General features: G+C 55.3%; 1 protein-coding gene across 5 annotated transcripts in view; it reads left to right on the forward strand.

Annotated features, from left to right (window-relative positions):
• The window catches only part of PARP6 (poly(ADP-ribose) polymerase family member 6), a 46333-nt gene that overhangs the window by 19402 nt on the left and 7726 nt on the right, over nucleotides 1-19205 (forward strand). The window contains exons 5-19 of one of the 5 annotated variants that reach the window (XM_019533273.1): nucleotides 3660-3720; nucleotides 4569-4659; nucleotides 4959-5025; nucleotides 6012-6161; nucleotides 6932-7109; nucleotides 8180-8233; nucleotides 9517-9612; nucleotides 10494-10586; nucleotides 11122-11247; nucleotides 12036-12101; nucleotides 12648-12715; nucleotides 13390-13438; nucleotides 14669-14781; nucleotides 16322-16394; nucleotides 17246-17315. In XM_019533273.1, the coding sequence (XP_019388818.1) occupies nucleotides 3660-3720; nucleotides 4569-4659; nucleotides 4959-5025; nucleotides 6012-6161; nucleotides 6932-7109; nucleotides 8180-8233; nucleotides 9517-9612; nucleotides 10494-10586; nucleotides 11122-11247; nucleotides 12036-12101; nucleotides 12648-12715; nucleotides 13390-13438; nucleotides 14669-14781; nucleotides 16322-16394; nucleotides 17246-17315 (1355 nt within the window). The remainder of the gene's footprint in view (nucleotides 1-3659; nucleotides 3721-4568; nucleotides 4660-4958; nucleotides 5026-6011; nucleotides 6162-6931; nucleotides 7110-8179; nucleotides 8234-9516; nucleotides 9613-10493; nucleotides 10587-11121; nucleotides 11248-12035; nucleotides 12102-12647; nucleotides 12716-13389; nucleotides 13439-14668; nucleotides 14782-16321; nucleotides 16395-17245; nucleotides 17316-19205) is intronic. The other 4 variants (XM_019533274.1, XM_019533275.1, XM_019533276.1 and 1 more) reach the window with 4 other exon arrangements.

Here is a 19205-nt window from a genome sequence, read left to right on the forward strand (position 1 = left end):
GGTCTACTCTGTGCAAGGGGTCTGAATCACCATCACTTGCCCTGCACGATGTCAGTCTTGTCCTCGTGGATCCATTGTTCTCAGGACTCAGGGGTCTGCCCCAGCAGGAGATCAAAGTGTAGCACCATCCCTGAGAGGAGCACATACCTTCTATGAGAAACCTGTTTGGTCTGAGCAAACAGTTACTTCAGAATAGAAGCAGACAGATGCCACCAACACCATTGCAATTTTACCTCTGATTTTTTTCCTGGAGCGATTCTACAGTTCAACTTACACAGCTGTAGTGGTTTATATCAATGGTTTTCAACCTTTTTAGACTCAGGGCACTCCTCTATAGATTTGAGGCACCCTTCATTCATATTTGACTACAGAAAAAATAGAACAATCACAATTCTTCTGTTGCAAAGAACTCGGAGAGACCACAACAAGCCAGAAAGTTTTCAACATTATGGATTCCTATTTGAAATCTCTGGGTGTATCTTGTGAATCATGTTTCACCTAACAGTGCTAACATTGTGCAGCACCCCACAGACCCTTTGAAAGACTTTCAAGGCACCCCAGGATGTCATGGGATCCTGGCTGAGAATCACTGGTTTACATTGTCTATCTGCTCCTTGTTTACAGCCTTTACTGGAGTGCAGGCTGGTTACACTGATATAAACAGGTCATCTGTCCAAACCCCAAGGGTCTCTGTGCTCTGCAATCCAGAGGTGAGGCTGCATATTGTGTAGACTCAAGTACCAGTAGCAGGATAACTGTGACAGACACTGAGCACTTAGCTTGGGCAGGAACAATGTTTCCAGCCCTGCTGTGGGTGTTTCACAGCCCTGCTGTGATGTTTCCAACTCATTGTTCCAGGGCAGGAATGATGTTTCCTGCCCTGCTGTGATTAGCCTGTTAGTCAGCTCCTAAGCTTGCTAGGTTAAAACAATCCTGAGTGTATTGACTTGATCTGCTGTCAGACCTCTGGACTGTGCTAGAGACATATCCAATGCATGATCAAGGCAAGGCCAGGTCTACTGGGCTTGGGATACAGGAGACTTTTTCTGATGCTCTGTGAAGGACTAAGACAGTGTTGATCCCCCGTTTCCAGCTGATGAAGTATCCTGAGGTGCAGGAACCCGAAGGATCTGACAGCAGACATGAGCCCAGGGAGAGGGGGAACAGCCCAAGCCCTGCTCTGCTGTTATTACAATAAGTTCGTCGTTCCCCGCCTGCCTAAATATAGCTGCAGCGAAAGAGCAGCAGGATCTTATTCAGCATCTTTGTAAATCAGAAGCAGCCCATAAAGGACATAAGGGGAGAGTGGAAAGAGGGAACATATTTGTGAGGAATTGTGGGCAGCCCAGGGCATGCCAACTACTCTTCTGCCTTGTGAAGTAGAAACATCAATCAGCTATGGCGGGTGGAAACTTCATGCCCTGGACAGTTTTAGCATCTGCAGTTGGAAAGAGGCAAACAGTTTTTACCATAGGACCCGGGCGCATGGAGTTGCAGCTGATAGATCCTCATAGATGCCACTGCTCTGGGCAAGAGGCCCAGGCCAGGTTTTATCCCAGGCTTGCAGGCTTACTTGTAGGGCAAGGGATACTTCTCCCCTGAGTGAGAAGGAGCTGAAGATGGCAATGAGTGTACCGTGATTTTAGCAGTGGCAGGGCCCAGAGCCCCCCTCCCGCCCTGCCCAAAACAGTCCAGACCTGAGAGCTGTGTTGTGCTATGCTCTGTATGGGGTTACAGCATGGAGGCAGACATTACTCCCAACTCAGGCACAAGGTTACTCCAGAGGGTAGGCTAATCCAACCTCCCTGATGTGTTAGGGAGGGCAGGGAGAAGGCCCCAGTCTTTTGTCACTGAATCCCATGGGCACAGACTCCTGTTCAATCCCTCCCTTTCATCCACCTTTTCCCTGGCCTGGTGGACAGTGGAGCACTGCAACTGCAAGACATGCAGCTTTGCCCCAGGGGATTCTGGGTGCTTTGGACGGGGCCATACATACCCCATAACAGGTAGAAAGAAGGAGCCCATACACCTGCCTACTCTGGGCAGGGCTGGCCAGAAAGGCTCTATTACCACTCTGTAACAAGTGGGCATCCCAGGGCTGGTCTAAACCTGGGCCCACCCACTTGTCTTGGGGCCAGCCGCCTGCCTCCTTGCCTGCCAAGCCTTGATGTTAATCAGGCGGGAGGCTGCCCATTTATCTGCCCTGATGACAAAGGCCTATGTATACGACTCTGACCTCCTCTTATCATATCCCATGCCTCGCTGATGTTTCCTCCAGCTAGCTAGCACTGGGTTTTCTCTTCACACACACAGTCTTGGTGCTGCAACCTCCCCGCCCCCCCACAATCTTGGGGCTCCGAGCCCAGTCCCCAAGCCCTCCCTGGGCAACCTCCTTATCCCTGGCCCTGGGCACTTTCTTAATAGCTCCCCAAGGCTCAAGGCCCCACCCCCATGGAGTTTCACACTGGCTCCTATATGCAGCCTCAGACCTCCACTGCAAAGTCCGGGAACTGCCACGGGTCCCTCCACCGACCTCAGTACTCTCAGTGAGTCTGGGCTCCCCCTGCTCGATCTCACCTACCAGAGATGTGGGGCTGGGTTTAGAAGGCCCCATACTTGCTTTCACCAGGGTGGTAACTGGCCTGGCATTTATGGGGAACTGTTCCACCATGGACAGTCCCACCAGGCCACCCATCCCCAGCAGGGCACAGTTTTCTGTCATACCCAGGAGCATGGGGCCTCCTCCTGCCCATAGCCCGAGCCCTTACTTCCAAGGATGTTGTTCCTTCAGCTGCAGCAGCAAATTGCTGCCTCTTTGCAGTTCAGGGATCAGCTCTTATAGAGCACAGATGGGCCCTGCTTCCAATCAGGCTACTCTGCCTAATTGGCATTGCAGGCAGCTGCAAGCTGCCTAGCTGCCGCTCAGGCCCCTGCTAGTAACAGAGCACCCTGTGCTCTGTTACACACTCCCATTGTTGGTTGGTTGTTTTGCACTAGCAGCTACAAGCACTGGTCAAGGACCTGTTGGTGCAAGGCTCATTGGTGCAAGGCACTGTATAAACACGGGACAGAGAGACAGTCTTTTCCGCCAGGATTTCATGCTGCTGGATTCAAGCTGGTCTCCAGCTCAGGGTGCAGATTTGGCTATTGTTATGTGCAAGGGCATGCTACACTTTTCCCACATGCCGAATCAGTTTTGTCTGTCTCATAAGCTACTGTAGTGTAATGCTGGTGGCACTGTTGTGTGCATGGGAGGCTGTGGATTGTCTGATGCATAAAGGGCACTGCTGTGCATGTGACGTGGCGGGGGTGCATGATGTGGGAACATGGTGTGTGTGCAGCATGGTGGCTGAGGTGTGTGACATGGGGACTGTGATGTGGGTGTGCTGTGGGAACACTGTTTTTTGTGTTACATGGGTTGCTGAGGGTTGTAAGTGACCTGTGGGTGAATGACAGAGCTACTATGTGTGCTTTGGGTAGTTCTGTGCCCACCCACTGCATTAATTATGGGTTTGTGTGATACCTATAACTAGACAAAGGCTACTGAATCTGCCCACCAGGCCTAGGATGATGGGAAGAACCTTATAGAAATTCTTTGTGCGATGGTGATGACTCCATATATCCAACCCCCCTTACACCTATTGTGTGTCTCTTTGCAGAGAATATGGGACCATTGATGATGTGGACATTGACCTCCATGTTAATATCAGCTTCCTGGATGTGAGTAGTCCTGGAGATTTCCATGGGTGCATTGTGCAGGGCCCTCTCTGTTTGCAAGCTCTTCAGTGTCCTGGTTTCCAGTGGTTGATAGCAAGATGCAGAGCCCTCCTACAAAGCTATCCTGTACACCCTCAGAAAGCCAGTCTTCCCTGGGTTTGCAGTAAGATCTCAGATTTCAATGTCATAGTTGTGTGGCTTTTCTAGATACACCTGTTCCCTGGCTTCACTACATCTGGATGAAAACATCCATAGTTTCCAGAGAATTTATGCATTCAGAAATTACAAATGCACTCATTGCTTCACTATTGTCATTAATGGGCCAGGTCCAGGGGATTCTACTCATTCCTTACTCCATGAGTCCAGGGACTGAGTAATTGTTGACTAGGGACATTTCTGACTTCTGTTGCCTGAGGAGAGTCCCGGAAGAGGGTCACCACACATGGAGATGGAGGTGGATGAGCCATTTGCTGCCCCTGTCTATAGTCAGGGTGTTGCTGTGAACCTGGGAGTCACTCTACACTTTGGGAATCCCAGGGATAGGGGAGAGCACCCTTTTGGGCAGTCAGACTGTAGCAGCAGTGGGACTAGGATGTGCCTCAGCACACTGGGAAAGTGGTTGACCCCACAGGTAGCAGTCAGAGACAGGCGTCAATGCTGTCTCCAGTCTTCTGTCACTCCCTAATGCTTCTGCAGGGTGAACACCCCAACAAGAGCAGCAGGTGATCAGTACTTATCAGTATCAGGCTCTTGGTCTGTTGCTGTCTGGTGAATGGTGCGAGGGAAGCTGGGCCCTGGATATCTCTGCTGTCCCATAGCAAGTGGCGATGATGCTCTGATTCTCTCTGCAGGAGGAGGTGTCGACCGCCTGGAAGGTCCTACGGACCGAGCCCATCATCTTGAGGCTGCGGTTCTCACTCTCCCAGTACCTAGATGGACCCGGTGAGTGCAAACACAGGCTGGGGGAGGGCTGCAGTAGGCCAGCCATGTTTACCTTGCTCAGAATCACCTCAAGGAGTTCATGGGAAATGTAGCCTCACCTTGGGACCTTCCAGACCTTCTGTTAGGGCTGGGAGGTTCCTGGGATTAGGTTTCTTGGGGCAGGAGCCCCACAGTGGAAACTCTGTGCCCCCACCCCTTCTATTTCACTTGCACTTAAACAGGCGAGGGCAATGGGGAGCGATCTATGGAAACGGCAGGCAGCTTGAGACCAATGCCTGCTGCTTCTGCTCTCTCTGCAGAACCGTCCATCGAGGTTTTCCAGCCATCCAATAAGGAGGGGTTTGGATTGGGTCTTCAGCTGAAAAAGTAAGGACTTGGAGATCAACACTGTAAAATGCATTGCACTCAGGGTGGGAGCTAAGAGCCTGTTAGTGCAGAGGGGTGGGCTCAAGGCAGGGCTTGGGCTCTGCTTCATCTATGTTTATTGGACTGCCAGGACCAGGACCACCATCCTGCCTTGAGGAACCAGAGACTAAAATGATAAGGGGCTTCATTTTGAGGAAATGTCATTCCTTGCTGGCTCCCTGAGGCTCAAAAATCCAGTGGGAAACACAGCCCTGGGTGCACACCCCCAAGACACTGGTTCTGTTTGAATTCCCATGGGACCTAACTGCTCAGTTGTGGGCTGGGGCAGCATCATGTGCTGCGGTCCTGTGCTGCAGTCAGAGTCTGGTCATGGGACTTGCTGGCATGGGGGACTGGTAAGGGATGTGGCACTTTCCACCCCAAGGCCAAAGCCAGCCAAAGCTGAATGGAACCAGGTGAAGTGGGGCATGATCGCTGGATGCCCAGCTCCCAAGGCAGCTGGCGCTGGCTGGCATCCTTGGTAGAGAACTCAGCGAAGGAGACCAAGGCCTGGATGGACCCGGACCTCCTCCTCACCCGGAGCTCCCCTTGGGCCTTGCCTCCCTCATTGTTTTGCCAATGCACCTCCATCCTGACCTGCCATGTCCTCTGCTGTTGGACTCTTGGACCTCCCCTGAGCAGAAGCCTACTCCATACTAAGCACGCTAGGCCTGGCTGTTGCCTGCATAGCCCTATATATGTGTAGTAGGCTTTACAAAGCCCCACTCATGGGCCACGCAATGCAGAAAATCTCACAAGAAACATTCAGGCCCTTTGAGTTTTGTGGGAGTCCATCAGGAATCAGACAAGGCCTCCACATAGCCTTCAGAGCTGGCATTTGTCTGGGTCCAGCCTCACAGAGTGGATCAGTCTTTGGGTGCCTTTATGATTTTTCCTTTGGTCCTGGCAGTGACTGACCGGGTTTCCGGGTTTGCCTTCCCCCGCAGGATCCTGGGAATGTTCACTTCCCAGCAATGGAAACACCTCAGCAACGATTTCCTGAAGACCCAGCAGGAGAAGCGGCACAGCTGGTTCAAGTCAAGCGGCACCATCAAGAAATTCCGAGCAGGGCTCAGCATCTTCTCCCCCATCCCCAAGTAAGGCTGCCCCAGGCACTTCCACTCAGGCAGTGGCCTCCAGGGCACAACTCTGTCTTCAGGCTGGCTCTCTCTTTCCTTTGAACTGGGTTTTCTGCTAGTGCTCCCAGACTTGCACTTCCCCCTCTCTCTACTTTCCCTCCCTCCCTGCTCCCCCCAGCCCCTCTCCCCTGTCTCCATCACTACTTCCCACTTGTGCTGTGAGAGCTGTGGGGCTGGGGTGCCCCTGCCCCATACTGCGTGAGTCCCCTCATTTGCTGCCTCAGAGACTCATTGGTTCTCTTGGATGTCCTGCCTTTTCCTTCCAAGAGCTTCAATATCCTCACCAGCATGGGTCCTCTTCCTACTGTGTAGTTTGGATACAGATCACCTGTGCGCTCCTAGCTGTAAAGTGGGCAAGGACTCTGTGAAGCCATGTGGGACCTTCACGGGGTGGGTGGTGCTGTATCAGGGCTGTGTCTGGTGCTGCCCCTCTTGGGACCAGGTCCAGCCTCAGGTTTCCTTTGCACCCGCTGGGCTGTGCTGATACACCGGGTCCAGTGAATGATGGACATTGCTCAGTCCTCCCCACCTTTGTGGAGTGGGGCCTGCTGTTCTCCTTCCTGAGGGGATTGTGGGGCACTCTGCAGTGGCTTTCCTTAACCCTGTGCCAGGTGGCCATGTGGTGATAGCTCTGGCCCTCTAGGCAACTTGGGGCCAGCCCCAGGCTCAGCCGTCAGCTACGGGTGGGAGGCTCTGTGGTGGCACTCATGGTTCCCTCTGCCTCCCAGGTCTCCCAGCTTCCCCGTCATCCAGGACTCTATGCTGAAGGGCAAGCTGGGGGTGCCAGAGCTCCGGGTCAATCGCCTCATGAACCGCTCCATCTCCTGCACCATGAAGAACCCCAAGGTGGAGGTGTTTGGCTACCCACCCAGCACCCAGGCAGGTGTCGCCCCATTCAGCATCCTGGTGGGTTTCCTCTCCATCCCCCTTGGCTCTGGGTGCACTTTGCACTCACTGCTCTTTGAACATGCTTCTCCAGGGTGTCCTCCCACTATTTCCCAGGCATTTGGAGGGGTGTCCCCTCTCCAGGTACCCTGGTGGCCTCCCCTTCCCATGGCATCATATCTCTGCAGCACACACTGTGCCTTGCTGAAGGGTTGGTGAATCCCATCTTGGCTGGGAGACTGTGTCTTGTAACAGCTTGACCAGATCTGGGGGTCAATAAGACTGAGGTCAGCCTGGCTTGGCCTGGCAGTAATGTTGCATTGAGTGCCTGGCCATTTCCTTCAGCCTAGAAGATGGTGCTGAGGTCTGCTGTCCTTCTGGGGATCTGGGGCTGCATCCAGAGCAGGATGATGGGTATTTTGCCTACACGGTGCCCCGTGGGAGCATGAATGGGCCAAATCACCTTGCTCTCATTAGTAGAGTACTGAGGCGCTGAGTTGGAGATTGAATGCACCCTCTCTCTGGGGCCTGGCTGGACTGGGAACTCAGCCACAGTAATACACTGGGCTCTTCAGTCTAAGCCTCCTTCTTGAGCTAGTTCTTGCTCCCTCCTAGCCTCGATCTCTCATTATTCTTCCCAAGGAAGCCACTCTTGGCACCCTGATATTGAGGTGGGGAGTCGACCAGCTGCTTCTGCCACAACATGGCAGCCTGTTGGCAGCCTGGTGCATGGTTTGAACACCTGCCAGCAGTGTGAGAGGGCAGAAGAGTCCTGCCTGCCCTGGCATGGATGCTCAGTGCAGATTTCAGCCATGCAAATGGCCCTAAGCATATTGGAGTCCCTTGGAGCTGTGGGATTTTATACGATGCTGATTGAGACTTGGAGAAATGGGGGGCAAGGCCCGAAGGTGGCTCATTCTCCGAGTCTGGCAAAATGTTCTGAATAGGCCTGTGGCCTGAGAGATGTGAATTCAGCCCTGCTGCCAGCTTTATCTCCCCACCAAGAGGCTGTGGGGTCAGTGGAAGGCAGGAAGGTGTGTGGAAGGGCTGGGGGGTTACACGACTGGGTCTGCTTTGTGTGGTCTCTATAGGTTGGTGGCCACTGCAAGAACATCCCCACGCTGGAATATGGATTTCTCGTCCAGGTAAATCAAGTCCCTAACACGACTCTCTCTCTCTGGAAACCATCTGCCCCACTGAGAACTCCCTGTTTTAATCCTCTTCCCTCAAGTCATGGGAGTCAGGAGTCTTCCTGGCTATGATTTGCCCTGGTTTGTGGGTACTGTCCTCTTGGTGGAGAGGTTGTACTGACCAGTGGGCAGATCCTGTGTCCACAGGCCCCTGTCTTCAGAGACACATGTCTTGTTCCTGCTCCTGGCTGTACTTGTTTTTATACTGTGCCCCTAACTGTGGCATCAGAGCCCCAAGTGCCTCAGTATGGAGGAGGGTTGGGTCCATGCGGCAGTGTCATCTTCATACCATGGGTATTCCTTGCTGTGGACAGGGAACATTTCAGGCCATGTTTTCATAGGAAGAAATGTGGTATTTTTAACAGGGGTTAGTTGAGACTGTCCCAGAGTCTGGAGCTGCCAGGCCTGGACTCAAGGCCATTCTTCCAAGGGCATGAGGAGGTCAGGGCCCTGCCAGGCCTCCTTTCTCCTTAGTGAGCTCCTACCTGGTCTGTGCATCACAGTTCAGAGCCCCTGACTGCCAGGGCTGGTACCACAGATAGCTTTGCTCTTCACAGCTAAGTGGGTCCATCTGGGGGTGTCAGGGACATGGTTCTGCCACCACTGATTGTTTCCTTTGCGAGGCAGTGGAGTTTGAGGGCTGGCATGGGCACACTCATCAGTGTGTGTTGCCTCAGGAGACATTCAATACACTGTTGTACTCAGGGCTCCCATGTCCCAGGCCACGACTCCAGCCTTCATCCCAGGTATCCAGGTTGCCACCTGGCTTCCAGGAGTCATGTCCAGCAATAGCAAGAGGAGCTCCTTCGTCATGGGATGCTGTGAATGTGTCTGGCACCGGTCATGAGGAGCTGTCAGTCCAGGCTGGGACATGAGGAGCTCTGCAGACTTGCCCCGATCATGCCTGTTCTGCTGCTGGTCCTTTCAGTTCAGGTGTATGGGGGTAGGGCAGTGGCTGACCGATAGGGGCCAAGTGCATGAAGGTGTAACTCCTACACTTTGGGTGTAACTCCATGGGGTGTAGGTGAACTCTGCCCAGCTTGGTCGCTAAGACAACAGGTGGGACTGGACAGAGCCAGTGCAGCCCAGACCTGCCATTTGCCTGATGACATGGTACCCACCAAGTGTGAGATTTTGCACGGTCTGGTACTGCCTGTCCTGGCATCTTCCTTGGGGTGCAGGGTGGCTGGTGCTGGGGTTTCTTCCTGACCCTGCTCCCCCATGCTTCGTCTCTGCAGATCATGAAGTACGCTGAGCAGCGGATCCCCACCCTGAACGAGTACTGCGTGGTGTGTGACGAGCAGCACGTCTTCCAGAACGGGTCCATGCTCAAGGTACGGCCTGCCCCAGACTGTGCCCGTGGCACTGTCTGCCCATCCAGGGTGGAGAAGTGCCCCTGGGGCAGAGGATGAGCCCTTGGCATGGCTGGAGGCCGGGTGTCCCGTGGATCAACCAGAGTTGGCAAATCTCTGCTGCTCCATCATGATCCATCTGCACCCTGGTCAGGCAGAGACCCTGACTTCTGGGGTGGAAGGTACCTCCTTCCTTCCCCTCCTCATCCCTCATGTACTTCTTTATCGCCCCAGCACTCCTGGGCTGGTGGGGCCAGACGTCTCCCTGGGGGATGGAGCATGGCGCGCGCATTGCGCTGGCCTGCGCCGGAGGGAAAGTTGCCTGTTCTGCTGCTGCCCCCTGCTGTCTGACTCATAAACAGCACACAAGTGTTCATCTGCCCTCCTCCTTGTGCCTCAGTCAGCCTGGGCCTCAGTTTCCCCACTGTGCTCGCACCCTCCTGTAGCCAGCCACCGGGGGCTGCAGCTGGCCAGTGCGGGCGCCTGCGCCAAGCTGTCTGAGCCCCTCAGGTGAAGGTGTGGAGAAGGCGGATGGATTGTCGCAGAGCCATGGTTGCTTCTGTGCCCCTCAGCAAAGCGCGGGCGGGAGCCCACAATTGCCACGCTAGGCAGAAACAAAACAGGTTCCCAGGTTGCATCAGTGTGTGGTCATGCTGCCAGAGTGCATATGGGAACAGCCTCCCAGCAGCACGTGCTGGTCACAGCCCCTGGGGGTGAGAGCAGCATTGCGGAGACACCAGGCCTTTCTCCAGTCTCACTGCACGTGGCTTTGGAGCTAGGGCTGGAGAGCGATGTGGAAGTGCCACAGTGGCCCGCCCGCAAGCCTACCTTTGACCCCAGTGTCGCTTTTGTCTCCCCTGCAGCCGGCTGTGTGTACACGGGAGCTGTGCGTCTTCTCCTTCTACACCCTAGGAGTGATGTCCGGGGCCGCGGAGGAGGTGGCCACAGGAGCAGAGGTGCCAGCGCCAAGTGAAGAACTTCACTGGGGGCAGGGGAAGGAAGGGTTAAGAAGGGCCATCTCCATCTAACGAGAGGGCGAGCAATTAGGGAAGCAGGAGCGCTGTAGTGGCCTGGGGTCTGTCTCTATGGTAGGCAAGAAGCCCTCTGAGGAGTTGTTCTTTCCAGGAGCCCAAGCCCAGCGCTGGGAGAAACTGGAGTCAGCATAGAGGAGCACTGCATCGTGGGGTGCTTCTCGGACATCTTCTCCCTACCTTGTATAGAGCAGATCCCTCCCTGCTCCTGAGCAGGGCCCTGTGCCGTGGAAGCAGCTCACTGCCACACAGGCAGCCTCTGTCATGCATCTTGCAGCAGGGCCTGAGCTGGCTCCCCGTGAAGCCGAAGGCAAAACTAATCTGTGACTCGGGAGGGACCAGGGTCAGGCCCCTGTGAGGCTGGGACTAGCAGAGGGTGATTAGGGGTGACAGAGAGCTCAGGGCCTTTCTCCCAGTGCCTGCCCTCCTCCTCCTCTCAGCCCCTCTCCCTCTGCCCCAGGTGGTGGACCTGCTTGTGGCCATGTGTCGGGCTGCCCTGGAGTCTCCACGCAAAAGCATCATCTTTGAGCCTTACCCCTCTGTGGTGGACCCCAATGATCCAAAAACGCTTGCCTTTAACCCCAAGGTGAGTGTGAGGGGGGCCAGGAAACTGAGGAGGGTCCTTATGCCACTGCTGGGCTAAAATGAGAGGGAAGGGCAGCGAGTGAGACTCCGGGAATTGGTCTGGGAGGGTCACCAAACTGGGCTTGGGTCCTTTTTGAGGCCATCCCAGCTCTGCTTTTTCTAACCCTCCATTGTGCCCCGTCACTGTCACGCGTGCAGTGGGTAGAGGAGGTCCAGAGAGCTTCCTTCCCACTGTGAACAGGGTGCTCATTGCTTTCACATCGGGGTAGCAGGTTGGCTGTATCATGCAGGCAGTGCATACGTAAACCTTTCCAGACATGGCTGCCCCTTGAGGGGTAGGAGATGCTACACTGTCATGTAGAGGGATGTCCTCTTCCTGGTTGTCGACTGATCCTGGGCATCTGCCTGGAGATATAGGGGTTGCTAGGTGGGGATCAGAACAGGGCCTAGCCCGCCAGGATGCGGTGGGTGACAGTGGCCTGGGACAGGCGCCCTGAAGTTGACATCCATTTTCTATGGGCGGCTTGCAGTTCCATGCAAGAGGAAGAGGGCAGGTTGCAATCAGGTCCAAGGCCCCTCTTACTTGTATCGATGACTGTGGTATCATTGCTCTCACTGAGCTCTGATGCGAGGTGTGGGAGACGGGGTGGAGGGGAGAGGATCATGCAGGGACTCGGAGTCTCCCAGGGAGGTCACAACCTGTGAGTGAAGTGTCCCTCACATCAAGGTGTGGGGATTGGCAGGGAGCAGAGGCTGACACACTTGTCCCTCCCTTCCCGTGTGCTGCAGAAGAAGAACTATGAGCGTCTGCAGAAGGCCCTGGACAGCGTGATGTCCATCCGGGAGATGACCCAGGTACCCAGAGCTGCCACCACCAGGCCAGGCCAGGCCCAGGGCAGACCTGAAAGCTCTCTGACTCTCTCTACTCCCCTGAACATCTGACCCTCCCACCCCATCCTTGTGGGATGGCTTCCAGCCGCCTGCTTTTCCGCATGCCAGGGTGGAGCAAGCTACCTCAGGACTCCTTAGAGCTCTGCATTTGTGTGCCTGGGACCATGACCAGGGCTCCATTGTGGTAGACCTTGCCCAGATATACAGTGAGTGGGGGTCTCTGTCCTGAGAAGTGCCTCACTGAAAGCCAAGCTGGGTCTAGGACCCACATGCTCCTGAGTAGTTGTCTGTTGCCCCCAGCCCTCACGACCCAGGATTGCTAGTGACCCTCTGTTCTACCCACTACCAAAGCACATGAGCCATGTGCTTTCCCCTCCTGTGCGAAAGAGACTCCATGGTCCACTTCTGGATAGGCCTTTCTGACTGAGGCCTGTCCTGACTTGGATTGACTGCCTGATGAGTGGGGGAACCTTATATGTGTAGCTGCAATCACTGGCTTATCTTTGGCAGGGTTCGTATCTGGAAATCAAGAAACAGATGGACAAGCTTGACCCTCTTGCACACCCGCTACTGCAATGGTAATCCCACAGTGGGCTTCTGAGCCAGGCTGAGTTAGAGCAGGGGCCAGAAGGAGAAGTGAGGTGCCAGGGGGTGAATGCACCAGCTCACAAAGGGGTGCACTTTCAGAGGGCTGGGCAGGGGACCAAAGGACCTTTCCTCTTGGAGGACCACCCAGGAGAGAGGGAGATCCTGAGCTTTCTGGGCCCCACAGTGTCACCATCCCCAAGGCAGGACGGGTCAAAACCCAGGATCATCAATGAAAGGAAAAGCCTGGGTGTCTCTGAGCCTGGAGTGGAGGTTGTGCCCAGCTCCTGGGCTCCCCTGTGCCAGCCCTGGCTTAGGAAGGTGCCCCCCAAGCTGTGTCTGTGTGGCTGTGCTTCTGGGGGTGCCATACAGGGAGCTGCGACCTTGGGAGGAGTATGTGGCTCAGCCTTTTTCCATCCCTTGTGGCCAGGTTCTGGGCAGCCGTCTCTTGCAGGGGTCAGCTTGGGCAGGTAGTGAAGCCTGAAAGGCAACAGCTCTGGGGACAGGCTCTTTGCCCTGTGAATGCACCCAGCGAGGTGCAGCGGGGATCATCTGACTGTCTTCTGACATGCTGAGGACAGCCCACCAGTTAGGCCAGGGGTCAGGTCTATTTAGGGCTGGCTGTCACTCCTATGGGCTAACGGTCTCTTTCTCCCCCACTACCCAGGATAATCTCCAGCAACAGGTCACACATTGTCAAGCTACCTCTCAGCAGGGTAAGCAGCTGCTCCCCTCTTGGGGTGGGATCTCCTCCCCTTGGGGTCAGGTTGGCAGACACCCTGCTCTCTGGTGTTGTACCCCTTGTGGGTGCAGCCCTGAAGCCAGGAGATGAGGAGGACTGCACTCTACCCATCTGAGCTTCTGCCCAGCAGAGCCTCCCTGCCCCGCAGGGTGCAGAGTCACCCCCCCGATTTGGGTCTCACAAGGGTAGTTGAGCAAATAGAAAAGGAAGCACTAGGGCTTAGAACAGCAGGATGTGTGTGTGTGCGCACGCGTGCGCGTGTGTGTGTGGTAGGGGAACAGTGATGCAGACGAGACCAGGGTCGTGTGTGCAAACATCCCCTCAGCTGTGTGTGCTCGGCGGGGTGCCTCAGTGGCGTGTGCGTGCCCTGCTGTAGTGACTTCATTAAGAAGCCGTCCATTCCTCTCCCCCACACCGTTGGCCTGGCTCAGGCCTACAGCCAGGCAACCCCTCTCTCGGCCTCCCCAGCTCCTGACATCCCTCTTCTACGCCTGGGTTGGTGCCAATGGGCCGCCTCTGCTGGCATGACTCAGCAGCCCTCAGCTCTGCCAGTGAGTGCCAGCAGTGTGACTCAGCAGAAGAGCCCTTTGTCTGCCGGCGGGGTCCTAGCACCTGCCTCCCCTTGCCCAGCTGGCATCTGAGCAGGCCCGCGCCAGCTGTTGTGGGCTCTTCCCCGCTCCTTATTCCCGGGACTGGAGTCCCCTCTGGTACACGAGCAATAGCTGAGCAGTCCCCCATCCCTCACGGGTGACTTCTCCCTGGGCTCAAGAGCCTGTTCAGGGACAGAGAGGGGATTTCTCAGTCCTGGTGGTGGCATCTTCATGACAGGGGCATGAGTCCAGCAGGATGCCAGATACAAGGCACTTGCTTATGAGTATCCACTAATGGCTTTCAGACTGTCCCAAGCTGTGTAGGGCTGAGAGGTGGGTAGCAGCATCTAGCACTGACCTCCATGCTGTCACGCCCCTTTGTGCTCCAACAAGAGCTGTCTGGGGGCTCAACTTGCCTCTGTCCTGCTACCAGTGGCTCCCCCAGTATCCATGCACCATTGAGCCCTGCCCCTGCTCTGGTCTGGGCAGCAACCGGGGATGGAGCTGGGGGCAGCGTTGAAACAAGCTTCCGTGCATGATCTCTCTCTTTTATTTCTTTCTCTTTCTCTCTGTCTTGCTCCTTCTCTTTTTTGCTCGTATGTTTCCCTTGGTAGCAGCTGAAATTTATGCACACCTCACACCAGTTCCTCCTGCTGAGTAGTCCCCCGGCCAAGGAAGCCCGCTTCCGCACAGCCAAGAAACTCTACGGCAGCACCTTCGCTTTCCAGTAAGTCCACAGAGAGGGAGGCTCCCTCTTGTTGCCCACGTGCACCAAGGAGCTTCCGGCTACTCCTCCCTGTGGAGGCTGCTAGGCCACACGGGGTCTGGGCTGGCCAGCCTTGTGGGGAGCGGTTGCTCAGTTGCCCCATAGCACCGGGGACAGCGCAGTGAGGGAGAAGCAGCTGCTCCAGAATGAACCCGTTGCCCCATAACCTGATCTCTTCCTGTGCTGGTAGCAGCGCTTTGGGTCAGGCCCTCAGAGCTAGCCTGGCAATGGAAAGGTGAAGCTGTTTCCAAGGGATGGGGACTTTCTGTGGATGATAGCAGAAATAACTTGATCCATGGCCCAGGGATGAGGACTGGCTTCCAGGGCAGTCAGCAGCTGGCTAACACCCCTCTGCCTTGTTTTCCTGCTTGCTGCCTGCCAAACTGTAGCAACAATGTGCTGCTGGCTGGACAACCCCAGCCTGGTGTGCCCACCCCTTCCCATGGGGAAATACCAGGGGTGAGGCTGTGAAGGAGCCACTAGACTGGCAGTTGCTTATCTGCACCAGACAGGTCCTGGCCCTTTTGAGGCTATCCCAGCTCTGCTTGTTCTAACCCTCCGTTGTGCCCCGTCACTGTCACGTGTGCGGTGGGCAGAGGAGGTCCAGAGCTTCCTTCCCACTGTGAACAGGGCGCTCATTCAGCGGGGCTGCTGCTGTTTATCCTCCGTGGTGGGAGCAGAGCCAGCATCTCCAGTTAGCTTGAACCACTATTCTGCCCCAGGGCCCAGAGCTGTTCACAAGGGGACTTTGTGAGAGTGTCTCCTGCTGAAGCAGAGCAAAGGGGAGGGGAGTGTCGGTGTGTGTGTTTGGGGGCACAATTTAGTGAGTGTGTAAGTATGAGGGAGGGTGTGGGGCCCTAGACTAGGGGTGGGCAAAATGAGGCCCAGGGGCTGGATGCGGCCTGCCAGGCCATTGTATCCAGCCCGCGGGGCCCCTAAAAAATTTGGAAAATTAATATTAATCTGCTCTGGCCTGCCTGTCATGCGGCCCTCGATAGCTTGCTGAAACTCAGTAAGCGGCCCTCTGCCCAAAATAACTGCCTGCCCCAGCCCTAGGCCCTGATGTGGAGGGGCAGTGGGCATGGAGGCTGAGTTGCGAGGGAGGCAGGATGTGTGTGCATTTCCATGCAGGTGGTGCAAGAGGAAATGGGGGTGTGTGTGTGACAGGGCTGGGGAGAACGAGCAGTGAGAGGATGCACAAAGAAGGAGGGAAGGGTTTGTGATTCTGAGTGGAGGGTGTGTGTGAGACACCTTGAATGAAAGAAAGAAAGAAAGATGCGTGCGTGTCATACTGAGCAGGAGGAGGAAGGATATGGATGTGAGGCAGAGATGGTACATGTGATTGCGGGTCTGAGTGGAGGTTGTGTATGTGCCAGGAAAGCTGGACGTGTTGGAGGTTGGAGAGTGTGTGGCCGTGGTTCTAAGTGGAAGGACAGGGTGTGAGTGGCAGGACAGTCCATGCTGGGCCATGCTGCTGACCCCCAGTACCTTGCTCTTGCAGTGGCTCTCACATTGAGAACTGGCACTCCATCCTGCGCAATGGGCTGGTCAATGCGTCCTACACCAAACTGCAGGTAATGGTCCTGCACCCACCCCACCCCGCCGCGGGGCAGCTTGGTAAAATGCATGATGACCCAGACTTTTCAGTGCCTCTCCCCAAGACATCCAGGAGCCAGCGGCTTGGAGATCCCCAACCTGTCCAGAGCCAAGATTCACCCCCGCAGTGCTGGGCTCCAGCAAGTCCCTTGCAGTAGGGTTTTGTGTCAGTGTGGTGGCCCTTGGGTTGGTGGGCTCTCCATGGACAATGCACTTGGGTCCTGACTGTGTCCTGCTGAGGTAGCTAACCCTTCCTGTCCCTCCTGACCTTGGGGGCTCTTCTAGATGCTGTGAGAGGTGGGTGTGCAGCACTGTTTTTTACTGCTAGGAAATCCTGTGAGTTTGTTTGCTGTGGGTGAAGGTCATGTGTCCAGGTCTTTGCTCTTCCTCCCTGCCACACTGCAGCTTTAAATCCGACAGCCAAGCCTCACAAACCCACCCACCTCTCTGTGGTATGCTGCAGCCCTGAATTACTTGCTCCTGGAAGGGGCAGGCAGACAGATATAATTAGACAGCCTGGTGAGCCAGGGCCTGTTGCATGGGGCAGGCAGACAGATTGGTAGGTAGGGGTAGGGTGGATGGAGAGGAGTCAATGGATAGCATGATAGAAGTAGGGGAAGGCCGGAGAGGCTGGCAGTGGGTAGGGACGTGCAGCTGACACCTGCCAGAGGGTCCGTGCTCTGGATTTCTCCCCCGTCCCAGTTTTTTTGGGCTGGGATAATATGGTATCTGCTCCTATCCCCACTGAGGCTGGGGCGAGGGGGTGCTGACTTCCTCACCACTTGCTCGCACCTTGTGCGTGTTGCTCACACTGGTGTTTCCCTGCAAGCTGCATGGAGCAGCCTATGGCAAAGGCATCTACCTGAGCCCCATCTCCAGTATTTCCTTTGGATACTCAGGTAAGAGGCTCTCTGCCCTGCCATCTCTCCACCTGTCTGTGCATGCCCTGTCCCATGGCATCTGTAAGCCGCATGTTCCCCTGCATGTACACCCAAGTGCAGCCTGCCAGGGTGACGGCAGGGCCTGGCAGGTCAGAGTGCTGGGGGAAGGGAGGGAGCCAAGATGCTTTTGCTGTGGTGATCCACAGAGCTGCTGTGGACGTGCTCTGGCTTTGCCCCAGCCCCACAGTGTTGCTGCAGGGCACAACCCCCATATCAGGTCAGTGCCAGCCCAGGAAGCCCTTCTCAGATCCATCCCCAAGTGCTGGCCTCACCTTCTATTGCAAACTGCCAGCCCCGCTCCAGACATGGCTTCTGCCACCAGACTCTATATGATTGTCATCAGCACCCCCAGGCCCTCCTGTCCCTATCAGCCCATCCTCTGTGCCATGCCAGGGAAGCTGGGCATGTGAGTGACAGAGGCAGGTTTAACCAATGGTGATAGGGGAGCTAGCCCAGTGATTGGCATATCATTGCACCCATCTTTTCGGAAGTTTAGGCCTCAGCAGATTGGCTCTTGTGTGTGGCGGGGCACGTACCTATCAGCTGTGCAATCCCTCCATACGTTCCTTCACCCCTATCCCCTGTCTTTAGCCGTCCGCTGGCTGTTCTGTACTCCGCAGCCGCCTGCGTGCATGGCAGTTTTCCCAACAGATGGATGCTGCGGGGTGAGGCAGGCCCTGGCTGTGTGGGTACTCCCTATAAGAGACAGGGGTGGCCTCAAGTGGTGGGATCTTGGTTCATGTGGCCACTGTCCCAAGTGCCTGGAAGCAGCCTGCAGTTTGGCAGGTCCAGTCTCATAAAACGGTGGGTCCTGCCTTGCTGTTAAGCAGCAAGGTGCTTTTCCAGCTCATATGGTGCATGCCTGTGGTAGCCAGTGTTCAAAGGATGACCGAGGCTCACATGGCCCCCGCCCCCCCCTGGTCACTGGCCGTGCAGTACGTTCCCCCTGAGGTCACCGTCAGCGAGGACAATTATGGTTTTGCTGTTGGAGCCGACTGGGCCCCAGTGCCGCCATGCTGCTCTTGTCACCATTGAGTGGTGTTGTGGGGGTGGAATCTCTCTGTTATGAACTCGGGCCCCCAGATCACGGGATAATTACTGGGGCCCTTTTTTCACACCGTTTTGCTTCTCCGAGTGTAATGGCACAAAAGGCCAATGAGCCAATGGCTATGGAAATGCATGGAGATTAGGCCCTGTTGGAAGTTTTACCTTATATAGGATTTTTGACAATTTTTTTTTAAATGGAAAGTTCATGCTTTGATTCAAAAATGAATGTTTTAGTAAAAATTAGAAGTACAGATAATTCATTTAGTCACTTTTGGCTGAAAAACCAAACTGTCGAGTCAGAAATGCTCCTGCGGTGCCTTGGGGGAGCTCAGCTACACTCCAGCTCCCCGCAGCTCCTGTGCTACGGACCCGGCTCCTTGCCCAGGTTTGGTCTCCCATGATGCACCACAACTGGGCTCTGTGAGGTAGCGCCCCAGCTCTAGCAGTGGAGCCTATGTGGGGTTTGGGTTATGAGCACTCCCATCCTGGGGTTGTTCACACCCTCCTGGGAGCTGCATTTGGGGCTTGTTCTAGCCTGCCTGATATGTCCTCCATAGGAGGTCTATATTGAGCATATTCTTTTTGCTATTGGGTGGTGGAAGTGGAGCGTGCTCCATCCACTCCATGCATTGACCTGGTATTCCAGTGCTTCCAGGACCGGTGCAAAAAAACAGGAAAAAAAAAAAAAAAAAAAAAAAAAAAAAAAAAAAAAAAAAGCCTACCCTCTCCAATGGGAGACCGTGGTGCATCCTGGGAAGTGTAGGCCGATAAAGAACTGCGTCTCAAAAAGAATAACGGGAG

Source organism: Crocodylus porosus, unplaced genomic scaffold (assembly GCF_001723895.1).
Source record: "Crocodylus porosus isolate Cpor-Errol unplaced genomic scaffold, CroPor_comp1, whole genome shotgun sequence".
Classification (NCBI taxonomy): Eukaryota; Metazoa; Chordata; order Crocodylia; family Crocodylidae; genus Crocodylus; species Crocodylus porosus.